At 40.8% G+C, this 14,167-nt stretch overlaps 1 protein-coding gene across 1 annotated transcript in view; it reads left to right on the top strand.

Annotated features, from left to right (window-relative positions):
* Nucleotides 1–14,167, top strand: part of LOC124144485 (CD109 antigen-like) — a 36,785-nt gene that overhangs the window by 6,254 nt on the left and 16,364 nt on the right. The window contains exons 5-19 of the mRNA XM_046513900.2: nucleotides 764–917; nucleotides 1,376–1,446; nucleotides 1,780–1,911; nucleotides 2,299–2,341; nucleotides 2,578–2,662; nucleotides 2,976–3,084; nucleotides 3,486–3,710; nucleotides 4,336–4,563; nucleotides 5,932–6,030; nucleotides 6,406–6,468; nucleotides 7,470–7,667; nucleotides 8,612–8,761; nucleotides 9,513–9,620; nucleotides 11,358–11,469; nucleotides 13,969–14,110. Coding sequence (XP_046369856.2) covers nucleotides 764–917; nucleotides 1,376–1,446; nucleotides 1,780–1,911; nucleotides 2,299–2,341; nucleotides 2,578–2,662; nucleotides 2,976–3,084; nucleotides 3,486–3,710; nucleotides 4,336–4,563; nucleotides 5,932–6,030; nucleotides 6,406–6,468; nucleotides 7,470–7,667; nucleotides 8,612–8,761; nucleotides 9,513–9,620; nucleotides 11,358–11,469; nucleotides 13,969–14,110 — 1,919 coding nt within the window. The remainder of the gene's footprint in view (nucleotides 1–763; nucleotides 918–1,375; nucleotides 1,447–1,779; nucleotides 1,912–2,298; nucleotides 2,342–2,577; nucleotides 2,663–2,975; nucleotides 3,085–3,485; nucleotides 3,711–4,335; nucleotides 4,564–5,931; nucleotides 6,031–6,405; nucleotides 6,469–7,469; nucleotides 7,668–8,611; nucleotides 8,762–9,512; nucleotides 9,621–11,357; nucleotides 11,470–13,968; nucleotides 14,111–14,167) is intronic.

Below are 14,167 nucleotides of genomic sequence, written 5' to 3'. Positions count from 1 at the left end.
GTTGCCTGTATAAATTCGTTTTGAAAAACCTATTTTATTCCACAATGTGACACAGTGAAATACAGAATCCAATACCGTATTTTGTAACTGTTCCATAGCAAACAATATATGAGTACCCTATCAATTGCGTCCTCATTTTCTGTACTTAATGTGCTGTGAACCAGTACTTGTATTCATCTAGTAAAGTATAAAGGGTTTAACTGCCGGGCAAAAGGAAGTATTCGCTTGGAAATTGGACTTCACCAAAAATTAGTTTTAAACGTTTAATGCTTTGGCCAAATCCAGTTTTCAAGTGTAAACTTTCTTTTGCCCGGCAGTGTAATCAACACCAACAGAACCCGTAGTAGGAACATGATGCAGTATAGGATCCCATATGATGTGCAGTTATTCGAAAACAGAATAAACAACGGACTGCAAATGGTACTGATGACAACAAACTTATTTCAAAACTCATTTTAGCCATGTTTTACTCTATCTGAACTTCCTAGAATTAGCAATGTATCCAATGTCAATCTGTTTGAATAGGTCACAGCCATCACGTTGACATGTCATGCAGCTCCTGGTAGTTAATCTTTGTTGTAGAAATATCAAATACTCCAGCAAGATAACGCTGTCATTCAAGGCTCCCGTTCCACTGAGCGATTTTAACTTTTCAACTCTATACGTAAAAGAAGGGGAATTACGACTGTAGCTCTGAGATCGTTTTGTCGAACGGACCGATCTTTAAGTTGACCTCACTGAGATTGCAATGATGGTGTTCCAGGCGCCACAAGCAACTGTCATTGGAAGTTACCTGCTGAAGGTGAAGGGGTCAGGGGGACTCATCTTTGAGAGAGAGGAACGCCTCACTATAGCCAGGAAGACCATATCAGTGTTCATTCAAACCGACAAGGCCATGTACAAGCCAGGACAGCGAGGTAGGGACCTCGTCCCAAAAGGAACAGCAAGTCAATGGAACAATTATGATAGACTGGTCATGTAGCTTGAATGTTAACCTTCCATATTTTGTGATGCAGAACGCTCAGTCGTACCTTCAGCAGTGGGACATTCAGGGACATACCATTTACTATTCTGGTGTGGAGTGTGGGGGGTGTGGGGGTGGAGGGGTGGGGTGGGGTTTGGGTATATGTTACCGACAGGATATTTTTCTCCGTCACTGCTTTTCTGTGATAGAAGGAGCCGGACAGTGTATTTCTCAATCATAACCATTTCTAGGACATCCCGCATGTCCACATAGCTTCTTCTCGTAAACCTGAGGACATCTTTTTATGTAATAGACCTACCACACCGAATATCCTTGTCACCGCCTCATGAATCACTATTTTATGTAATTCATATTCAAGGATGTATTTATGAGTATCTGTTCTTCTTCAAGTTCATTTCAGAGCCTTTGCCGTATACCCAGATATGAAGGTGTACAAGGGCAAAATAGATGTCGACATATATGTGAGTGAACCCAAATATTTATATAGAAAATGATGTAAACTATGTAACTACTGACATGTTCTACATTTTGTCACACACTGCACCGTCTAATCCCGACATGCAGTGTGCTGTTCAAAAATGATGTTGTGTACGAACTATGTGTCTTTAATCTGTAAGGGATGGCAGGTTTGACGGTTACCCTGTAAAGCTACGTTGTATAAACGTGGCTTTAGTGCTTTCTTTTGGTAATCCAAATTGACCCCCTACAGTCATTGTGAATTTCAATGTGCATGTGTGATCGTTACAACATGTACCCATGATTCTGTATTGAATTTATTTTTGATTCCTCTAAAGGATCCACGAAACAACAGAATTCGCCGCTGGGTGTCGCTGCAGGATGGGTCGGGTGTCAACCACAGAGACATATTGCTCAGCGACCAGCCGGTTCTAGGGGACTGGAAGATAGAAGTCACCGTTCCTGAGTTTGTGAGAACAATTCTCGCATTTTAAAGAATTTGCTGTTTTCTGCATCACTAAGTTTGAAATAACTTTTTCTAAAGTTCATGAAGACTCTTCCTGAGTGTGAAACAATTAGCTCCTAAGCTAGTGTTGAAATTGTTTAACAGAGCGTTGAGATTGGTGAGGTGGGTCATTTCTCTGATAATGCTTTAGTTCATATCCTCTGTTTACCACTGTTTTGTGGCTTCTGTGTGTTGAAAAAAAACACTAAACTCGTTTTATTTCATTTTGCCGTAATCAGTATATTCAATCAACAAACATAAATTAGAACTGTATATGGAATAATGCTTTCTTGTCTATGAACCATACGTTAATATGCACATAAAATAGTACGATTAACTTATTTCGTAACAGGTGGGATTAAACGAAAAGAAAACATTCACAGTTCAACAATATGGTGAGTACATCATACAGAGAAGGGCACACAATGTCATTCTCATGTATAAAAATAACTGATCCAGTTATTCACGTACGATCGATGTAATAGTTTGAAGTGATATGTTAACACAATCATAGATAGCACTTCCAGATCCTTTTGTGCACCTAACATCGAAGTCCATGTTTGTATTGATATCGAAAGTAGAATTGTATACAAACCATACCATAGTTAACAAACTATTGTCTTGTACGTAGAGTTGCCAAAGTTTGAGGTGAAGGTGGAGTTGCCTCCCTTTGCTCTCACGACTAACACCGACCTTTCCGGAACCGTCAAAGCCAAGTACGTATGCAAACAGAGCAACTAGTGTGATACGATTATTGCTGTACTTGGAAAGATAGAACATCCGTTGGTAAAAGTAAATTCTGAGAACAGTAATAAGTGTGATACGTATTAACTATTATTATTCATAATCGGTACGAACTACCAAACGTCACACCATTTGCTTTCAAAACTTCTGCACTGATGACCTTGCACCACTGTCTCCAGTAGACAATTAATAAGCAAGTCTAAAGATGAGATAAGAAATGAAGGTTGTTGCAAATAAAGCTTGATTGGTGCACACGCCATACACATGTGTAAACTTGTCATCCAGCTACACGTATGGAAAAGGAGTCAAGGGCATGGTGGAACTGAGGGTGTTTGTCGGCGCCATCAGGAACTACTGCGGGAACTTCGCAAAATCAGTTCTGAAGACGTTTCCAGTAAGTCATCACATAAGCAATGACCTTCGTACGCTGGTAAAAGTGTGTCAAGTATAGCTGTGTTGGTCAAGTAAATTGTGTTATGTTGGATGTTGCATCAGACTGACCCTCGTATGTGAAAATACATCATCATCGCCAGAGAATAGTCAGTCTCGATTATCTGCAGAAACACATTCCATTGGCCGCAAAAGGTATAAAAGTGGTGAAAATTATATTAATGGATCACCGAAAGTCAATGATGATACCATGTGTTCGCGAACAGAATAAGCATGTCCTGCTTTACCGGTAGCACCCGCCACTCACACAATTGTCATAAAAATTAGTTTGTGTTGGTTGCTTTACGCAACACAGCGGCACTCCTGCGAAAAGTGATGTTCCCAGACTTTACCCTTTCTGTGCAGATTGACGGCAGTGCCCGGTTCTCGGTGTCCATGGGAGAGATCAAGAAGCTGCAGTCGTACCTTAACCAGCAAACGGTGACTGTACTGGCAGAGGTCAAGGAGGACCTAACTGGGAAGACACTCAACGGCTCCTCAAACGTTGTCTACTACACCGACCCCTACAAGATCATCTTTCTGGATTCCAGCCCCAGTAACTTCAAGCCGGGTCTACCTTATAGGGCCTACGTACGTAACTGTTAACACAACTGTGGAACACAAACCGCTTCATTGCCTACATATGCAGCCATCATTAACACAATACACTACTTTACATGGCTTACATATGTAACTATCAACATAGCACACTTACCTACAGGGCTTACATACGTAACTATCAACATAAAAGACTACCCTACAAGGCTTATATGTGTAACTATAAACATAACACACTACTCTGTAGGGCTTACATGTGTAACTATCAACAAAAAGACTACCCTACAACGCTGACATATCCAACCATCAACATTACACACTATCCTACAGGGCTTACATATGTAACTATCAACATAACAAAATACCCTACAGGGCTTACATATGTAACTATCAACATAACACACTAACCTACAGGGCTTACATATGTAACTATCAACATAACACATTGTCGTACAGGGGTTACATATGCTTCTATCAACATTATACGCTATTTTACATACGAGTTTATGCAGTATGGACAAACGCCATAGCAAAATGTACAGAAAGTTTACATCGGGAAATCAATCCATGTTTCGGATCCCGATCATTGTCCGTTGTGCATGGGTTCCATTCTAAAGTAGCAGATGCGTAGTTAATATCCTCTTTTTTTCAAATCTAGGTGAAAGTGACCCAACAAGATGACCGCCCCATCTCTGATACTGACACCTCGATCCAGCTGTACACGTGCGTCAACTATAGGCGAACGGAGGCCTATCAGGATCGCTATGAGTGCAACGCTTTCACCGGCAGCTACTCCCTGCCAATACTTAACCTCCTGATACCTGAGAATGGCATTATCCCTCTGGACCTTGATATACCGGACAATACAACAGACGTTAAGATGAGGGTGCGTAGGTCAAAACATATGGACGCTACAGATGCAAATATACAAGCAACTGACAAACGCCGTTTTCAGTTTCAGCAACATCTTTCTAGAAAATCAGCTCTGCTGTGAATAGAAATAAGCCATTTAATGACATACAAAAACAACGGTAGCATAATAAATTGACGACATGACAATGAAGCGATAAAGTGGCATAATGGATTGACGACATGACAATTAAGCAACAAAGTGGCACAATGAATTCACGACATAACATAATGGATTGACGATATGACAATGAAGCAATGAAGTGGCATAATGGATTGACGACATGACAATTATGCAACGAGGTGGCACAGTGAATTCACGACATGACAAAATAAATGGACGACATGGCAATGAAGCGATGAGATTGCATAATGTATTGACAAAGTGAATTGACAATATGACATTAGGAAGAAATTTTATAACTTAAAAAATCATTCTCTTGACAAAATAGAACGACGAGGTGGCGTAATGATTTGATGACATGGCCATAATGAATCGACTTCATGACTTAAAGAAGCAATGTCATGACTTTATTAAGCAACGAGGTGGAATAATGAACTGTTAATATTGAAGCAACATCGGAGCCTAATGATTTGACGTTGTGACATAATGAATCGAAGAGGTGAAATAATGAATTGACGACATGACATAATGAAGCAAAGAGGTCATACAATGAATCGACGATGTAACATAATGAATCAACTTCGTGACCTAAAGTAGCATGATCATGAAATAATAAAGCAACGAGGTGGCATAATGAAGCGATGCCATGACATTAAGCAACGTCGTGACATATAACATCATGAAACTCTCATGTGACAGAGGGCGGTCGGGTAGCCTCGTGGTTAAAGCGTTCGCTCGTCACGCCGAGGACCCGGGTTCGAGTCCCAACATGTGTACAATGTGTGAAGCCGAGTTCTGGTGTCCCCCGCCGTGATATCGCTGGAATATTGCTAAAAGCGTCGTAAAAAAACATACTCACTCACTCATGTGACAGAATGAAGCCACCACATTACATTATTAAGCGACAAGCAGACAGTTGATAAGTAAAACAACGAGGCGACATTATGAAGCAAAATATGATATTTTGAAGCCATGTAATCATATAATGAATGATCACGTCTGTTTGTTTCAAATACATCTAGATTGTCCAAGAAGTAAAAGTAAGAGATAAAATAGCTAAAGGGTAGGCATCATGTTTCATTATTATTACATGGGTTACCATTGTGCACGATACACATTTCGTCTCGGATAAAAGCAATCAGACATAGTGTAAGCGTTAGGAACATTGTAGTGATAGTGATTCCAGCATGGGATTGTTCTACATGTGTGTCTCTGTTCCAGGCTTACTACAAGAACATCCACGCTTCCAAGTATGTGTCCAAGAGTCATTCAAGGAGCGAAACCTATGTTCAAGTCAGGCTCCGCACAATGAATCTGAAAGTACGATTTATTAGTGTGAACTTTCATTTCGAAACATGTTAATTTACAAGTAACTCAGAAATCTAATGCGCCAAGGTCCTATATACATAGTTGTTTCCCTTGGCCATGCGAGGATATAATTTCGTGTGTTCAAATACCAGGTTTCCCCCTACTATGAACCTTGTATGTCGGCATTATACTGTATATAAGATTTATCACACGTTGCTTTTTCCCCCACATCAAAACAATGTTAAACCTAACTCACTCGTCCATACATTTCATTGCATATAGTTATGCAAATTTATCACATTATTAAGTATCACACAGTGCTCTCGGATGTTGCATTAGGACATTTTACTTACTTTTTGCATGATATATACGTCTTTTATGCTGCAGGCTGGTGACAACGCCGAGTTTGAAATCCAGGCGACATCTCCCCCTGGAAAGGTAGCATACCAGGTAAATATGACCCTTCATACCAGGTATATATGTACCTTCATACTAGGTAAATATGACCCTTCATACCAGGTTAATATGACCCTTCATGCCAGGTAAATATAACCCTTCTTACCAGGTAAATATGACCCTTCATACAAGTAAATATGACCCTTCATACCAGATAAATATGACCCTTCATACCAGGTAAATATGACCGTTCATAACAGGTAAATATGACCCTTCATACCAGATAAATATGACCCTTCATACCAGGTAAATATGACCCTTCATACCAGGTAAATATGACCCTTCATAAAAAGATAAACATGACCCTTCATACCAGATAAACATGACCCTTCATACCAGATAAATATGACCCTTCATACAAGGTAAATATGACCCTTCATACCAGGAAAATGTGACACTTCATACCAGGTAAATATGACCCTTCATACCAGGTACATATGACCCTTCATACCAGATACATATGACCCTTCATACCGGGAAAATATGACCCTTCATACCAGTAAAATATGACCCTTCATAAAAGGTAAATATTACCCCTTATAACAGGTAATCATATTAGTCAATCAGCTGTGCAAAGCCACCAAAGATGCCTTTCATATGGATGATCCATGCGGCCGCGTCATACGAAATACGTTGAAAGATGGTCTTTGTAGTTACCCTGCCTGGCGCACGGCATTAAAGTATACTCTGTTTGAGATAGCCCACAAACGTCCGGACAAACAAAAGTAGCCACACATGCATCTGCATGCACGTCACTATGTAAATGAAATAATCTTGAACGCAACGTTAAACCCATTTCACCTCACCGCAATTTCAGAATTTTAACAAATTGATAGATTTTATATACAGGACAACTTTCAGGAAATTATTTTTTATCTTAATATATCTTCTTTTTGTAAATGTTCATCCCAATTTCACATCACCTCATCTAGACATATCACTAATCCATTGTAAAATGTAAAATTCAAGGCTCCTTATGCTTTGGTCCGTTACAGATTATGTCTCGTGGGATTGTGGTGAAGGGTGGAATAGTACGCCCCATCTCCACAGAAGACAAATCTCTCATTCTCAACGTTCCCGTCCTCGCCACGATGTCTCCCACGGCACACATCCTCGTTAATTTCGTCACACCCGACGGGGAAATCGTTGCTGACTCTATCAGCTTCAACGTGGACGGAGTCTTCGCCAACAAAGTGAGACGATTAAAAAAATAATTAACACCAGGTGTTCAACGCATATCAGGGCCTGGTAATACAGTTGTATAATCATTAACACAAGGTGTTCTACACAGATCAGGGCATGGTGAGACGCTTGTATAATCATTAACACCAGGTGTTCTACACAGATCAGGGCCTGGATTCACAAAGCCATATCTGCACTAAGACTTTCGTGAACACAATATCGTACTTTAACACAGACTTTCCACTGCCGTAACGTAAAGATCGCTTTGTTGAATGAGACCCGGTGTTATAATAGCAAGAATCTTCCTCCATGGGAACTCAGGTTAGAACAGGTCTTAAGCATTTGGTAAGAGTCGACTAAATTGGGGAATGTTCAATAAATAGATCATAGTGGTACGACTTGTGTATCGGAATGCTGCTTTGCGCTGTGCCGTCTGACGAAGTGCAATAAAGAGGGCTTAGTGATGTGACGAGCATTTGTCAAGGCTGCATCGCGGGGTACAGTCAGAGGAAGTTTAATAAAGAGATATTGGTGCTACAACTGGCGTATGTCAAAACTGCTTTGCGGGGATTGATAAGTACAGATCATGAAACAAATCAAAGTGCTGCGATTAGGGTTGTTGATGCTGCTTTGTGGGTCACGGTCAGTTGCGGTTCAATAGCAGTGTCAAAGCACAAGAGTCAAGTTACAGTAGTCACACAAGGTTGTAAGATTACCATAAGTAAACGTCTTCCAGGACAGTGCTTTGTAGTGATGCCCACGAATGGTGATCAGCCATTCATTCAGGATTAAATATTGAAGTAAATAAGTCATTGCGTAGTACTACCATAACGATCCTACGATAACGCCATGCGAACGCTACTTTTTGAAGTTTGGAATGTCACGAGTGCTTCAGGTATTTTCTGATACAACATTCGGGACTGTTTTTGAATTATAGGTATTTATCTATTGATAGGTTGGTATCGCCTACAGCACCAAGAAGGCGGAGCCCCACACGGATGTGACAGTCGACATCACGGCGGATCCCCAATCATCTGCCTTCCTTTTGGCCGTGGACCAAAGCGTGCAGCTTCTCAAAACCGGAAATGACATCTCAACAGACCAGGTATCTTGTTACAGCTTACATGTGTATTGACTACATTCGGGTCCACTCGGCTTGTTCCGTTAACTGCATAATACCTTGGTCAGCAATGGAGTAGTGGTAGTGCATGAATTGACCATAAACTGTGTAACGCTAAATCCTGTCTCATCTAGAACGTATGACGTGACGGCCGTTTTTGAAGACAGATCATTCTGTGCTTAACATAAATTAGGTCTTAACTTTGATTGCAAGACAAAAGCAAAGGGAAAACAATTTGATCAATAATGAAAGGTTGACGACTACCCCTATGTCATTTGATTGTCACATGCACGAAACTAATTTCAATATGGGTTCTTGTAAGTTCTGACATATTGGACGGAGATTAGCAAAGGGTGTATTGTGGTAGATATTGTCTTATGCTTGCACATTTTGTGAACACCATGTCATCACTGATTTTTAGTGATCCATTCATAATATTTTCACCGCGGACAACAAAGACTGATTATTCTCCGGAGTTTTTATACATTATGTTTTACCATAACGCGGAAAGTGTAGTTACAAACCCCAACTGTCACACGTATAATCATTTCAAAAATGAAGCGATGCCCTGACAGTAAGCAACATCGTGACATATAACATCATGAAACTCTCATGTGACAGAGGGCGGTCGGGTAGCCTCGTGGTTAAAGCGTTCGCACCTCAGTATGCATTGATTAAATGTGTAACCAAGCCTTAGCCATTTGAATCAGTTTTATTTCTCTCTGTGGATGCCCAGGTGATGAAGGAACTCAGAGAGTATGATTACACCGCCCCAAGCGTTGACTTCTTAAGATGGAGTTTCCCGGTTCCAACATCCGGCACGAGTGCAACAGAAATTTTCCAGGTGAGATCAAGGAGGTCATAGACAGAACTTGTAAGTAGCACATAGGTTATCTCAGTTCTTCAGTACTAGTATGCACGTGGGCGCGTTTATAGCATCGGCTCCAAATGCCACAAAAAGGCAATTAGTCCATAAAAGTTGCTTCTCGGGATATGTAAAACATGCACCGTAAATTATGGAAATAATTTCCAGGACTTCCCATATGGGTTAGTTTGTACCAGATCCTTTATACATATTAGGTCTGTTAAAGGCCAGATTTGCCCGATTATAAAGTTATGTGTTGTCTTTCCTAACTGCTCGGATTGGCAAAGTCAAAACAAGGGAATTTGGAACGCGTTTTGCAGTTTTTATTTATTATTAAACTTTGTCGCTTTTACTGCTTCAGAGAAAAAGCCTTGATGTAACTTTGAGGAACATGTCTGCTATGCTGTGATGTTGTAGACATGTAATTTCCCTCCAAACTGTGATGTTTCAGATATATTATGTCCCTCCATACCGTGATGTTGTAGACATAATATGTCCCTCCATACTGTGATGTTGTAGACATAATGTGTCCCTCCATACTGTGATGTTGAAGATATATTCTGTCCCTCCTTATTGTGATGGTGAAGATATGTTATTTCCCTCCATACTGTGATGTTGTAGATATATTCTGTCCCTCCATACTGGGATGTTGTAGGTTTATTCTGTCCCTCCATAGTGTGATGTTGTAGATATGTAATTTCCCTCCATAGTGTGATGTTGTAGATATGTAATTTCCCTCCATACTGTGATGTTGTAGATATATAGAATACTAAACGAGCTCCCGTGTAATACCAATTTTATGAAACTCGTGAATAGTTCTGGTATCTGACTCGCTTTCGCTCGTCAGATACCACAACTATTCCATAAAATTGGTTTTACACGAGAGCGAGTTTAGTATTTTATTTATTACTTGTCATTTATAATGTTTTAGAATTATACTGTTGAGCGTAAATAGGCTGACACCTACACGATCCATGGCATAATCCAATTGAGTTTAACAGAATAATACTTCAAACACGTCAAAAGTTGAAACGTATGAATTTAATATCATACAATGGTCCACCTTTAGAATTCAGGCGTTCGTCCCACAAAATTATCGTAGTGCTAAGGCTATCACAACTCACATAATTTAACTTAGACTAAAGACTCTCGTTGCGCTAGAGTGCGATCGCCTTGTGGAACGGGGCCTTGCAGCTCAAAGTTTACAATGACGTCACAATACCCGATGACGTAATTTGTTGAATTTTGTTGCAAGATCCATTGGCGAAACAATGTCAAGTGACGTCAGCCTAGCAACAAGGTTGCTGGGGTCATCGAGTGTGCATAAGCTCCTCCCAGTGATCTATCATCTCCACACACAATGTCGTTGAATACGCCAAGGGATGTTGAGAGCTTTTCATATTTGTTCGTGAAACGTGTTCCGAGAGTACATAAGCACGCGTTTTGGTATTACACAATGTGTAATAAAGCTGTATGTTTATTAAACGGGTGATCTCTTCACGGGCAAGTAATAAATGTAATTTCCCTCCATACTGTCATGTTGTAGATGTATTATGTCCCTCCATACTGTGATGTTGTAGATATATTCTGTCCCTTTATACTGTGATGATTTTTATATGATCAACTCCTCCATAATGTGATGTTGTTGGTATGTTTTATCAACGTATATTGATTTTGTAGATATGATCTTTTCCCTGTATAAATGTGATGTTGCAGAAAGCTGGAGTCGTTGTAATCACTGATGCAAAACTGCCCCGCGCAGAACGCGCACGCTCTTATGGTGGAGGTTATGATGCTCACCCAATTTCATTTTCATCTGGACCTATGGGTGAGGTTTTTGTCGAGTCCTTATTATCCATGTAGAATCTACTTGAACTATTGAACAACACACTTGCCACTTGCAATCAACCCTTCTGCCAATGAAAAAACACTGCCACATAACACCAGGCATTGTAGTTGATAGATGCACGTGTCTGCAAATATGCTTTTGAATAAGTTGCGAGAGACGATTGGTAGCATTGGATGAACGATTGCCTTGGAGTGGTAGTAATATTGGACGAAAGGTTGCCTGGGATGAATAGTAACAATTGATGAAAGGTTGCATGAAATGAATAGTAAGAATGGATGAAAGGCAGCATGGGATGGATAGTATGAACGGATGAAAGGCCGCATGGGATGGATAGTAAGAACGGATGAAAGGCCGCATGGTATGGATAGTAAGAACAGATGAAAGGCAGCATGGGATGGATAGTAAGAACGGACGAAAGGCCTCATGGGATGGATAGTAAGAACAGATGAAAGGCAGCATGGGATGGATAGTAAGAATGAATGAAAGGTCGCATGGAATGGATAGTAAGAACGGATGAAAGGCAGCATGGGATGGATAGTTTGAACGGATGAAAGGCCGCATGGGATGGATAGTAAGAACGGATGAAAGGCAGCATGGGATGGATAGTTAAAATGAATGAAAGTTCGCATGGGATGGATAGTAAGAATGGATGAAAGGCAGCATGGGATGGATAGTAAGAACGGATGAAAGGCAGCATGGGATGGATAGTAAGAACGGATGAAAGGCCGCATGGGATGGATAGTAAGAACAGATGAAAGGCAGCATGGGATGGATAGTAAGAATGAATGAAAGGTCGCATGGAATGGATAGTAAGAACGGATGAAAGGTCGCATGGGATGGATAGTTTGAACGGATGAAAGGCCGCATGGGATGGATAGTAAGAACGGATGAAAGGCAGCATGGGATGGATAGTTAAAATGAATGAAAGTTCGCATGGGATGGATAGTAAGAATGGATGAAAGGCAGCATGGGATGGATAGTAAGAACGGATGAAAGGCAGCATGGGGTGGTTAGTAAGAATGATGAAAGGTCGCATGGTATGGATAGTAAGAATGGATGAAAGGTCGCATGGGATGGATAGTAAGAATGGATGAAAGGTCGCATGGGATGGATAGTAAGAATGGATGAAAGGTCGCATGGGATGGATAGTAAGAACGGATGAAAGGCCGCATGGGATGGATAGTAAGAACGGATGAAAGGCAGCATGGGATGGATAGTTGAAATGAATGAAAGGTCGCATGGGATGGATAGTAAGAATGGATGAAAGGCAGCATGGTATGGATAGTAAGAACGGATGAAAGGCAGCATGGGATGGTTAGTAAGAATGAATGAAAGGTCGCACGGTATGGATAGTAAGAATGGATGAAAGGTCGCATGGGATGGATAGTAAGAATGGATGAAAGGTCGCATGGGATGGATAGTATGAACGGATGAAAGGTCGCATGGGATGGATAGTATGAACGGATGAAAGGCCGCATGGGATGGATAGTAAGAACGGATGAAAGGCAGCATGGGATGGATAGTTGAAATGAATGAAAGGTCGCATGGGATGGATAGTAAGAATGGATGAAAGGCAGCATGGGATGGTTAGTAAGAATGAATGAAAGGTCGCACGGTATGGATAGTAAGAATGGATGAAAGGTCGCATGGGATGGATAGTAAGAATGGATGAAAGGTCGCATGGGATGGATAGTATGAACGGATGAAAGGTCGCATGGGATGGATAGTATGAACGGATGAAAGGCCGCATGGGATGGATAGTAAGAACGGATGAAAGGCAGCATGGGATGGATAGTTGAAATGAATGAAAGGTCGCATGGGATGGATAGTAAGAATGGATGAAAGGCAGCATGGGATGGTTAGTAAGAATGAATGAAAGGTCGCACGGTATGGATAGTAAGAATGGATGAAAGGTCGCATGGTATGGATAGTAAGAATGGATGAAAGGTCGCATGGGATGGATAGTATGAACGGATGAAAGGCCGCATGGGATGGATAGTAAGAACGGATGAAAGGCAGCATGGGATGGATAGTTCAAATGAATGAAAGGTCGCATGGGATGGATAGTAAGAATGGATGAAAGGCAGCATGGTATGGATAGTAAGAACGGATGAAAGGCAGCATTGGATGGATAGTAAGAATGAATGAAAGGTCGCATGGGATGGATAGTAAGAATGGATGAAAGGTCGCATGGGATGGATAGTAAGAATGGCTGAAAGGTTGCACAGGACCAATAGTAATAATGGATAAAATGTTAGATGGGAGGAATAGCAAAATTGGGAGAATAGTAACATTGCATGAAATATAACATTCGATGACAGGAAACATATTGAAGAAAAGTTACAAAAGATGAAATTGGACGATGAGCGGCAGTTATATTAATGTGATCATTTCATTAACGGTTACATTCGAGGGATAGTAACCTTGAAAAACAGTAACAACAAACCAAGATTAACACAGAAATGAATGTTTTAACAGGGTCACCACAACTTTTTGACAGTCCCCCTGCTGCCCCAATGTCTAGAAATATGGTTGTACCCACTTCCCCTGTTCTGAAGAAGGTGGAGAGAGTAAGAGAGATCTTCCCGGAGACGTGGTTGTGGCTGAATACCACAGTCGGGTGAGTCTACTTTCACCGCGAGAACATGACCAGCTGAATTGTGCAGATCTTATCAAG

This window comes from Haliotis rufescens, unplaced genomic scaffold (genome assembly GCF_023055435.1).
Source record: "Haliotis rufescens isolate VD_foot unplaced genomic scaffold, xgHalRufe1.0.p SCAF_7, whole genome shotgun sequence".
Classification (NCBI taxonomy): domain Eukaryota; kingdom Metazoa; phylum Mollusca; class Gastropoda; order Lepetellida; family Haliotidae; genus Haliotis; species Haliotis rufescens.
Note: the sequence above shows the minus strand (reverse complement) of the source record. Positions and strands in the feature narration are given on the sequence as shown.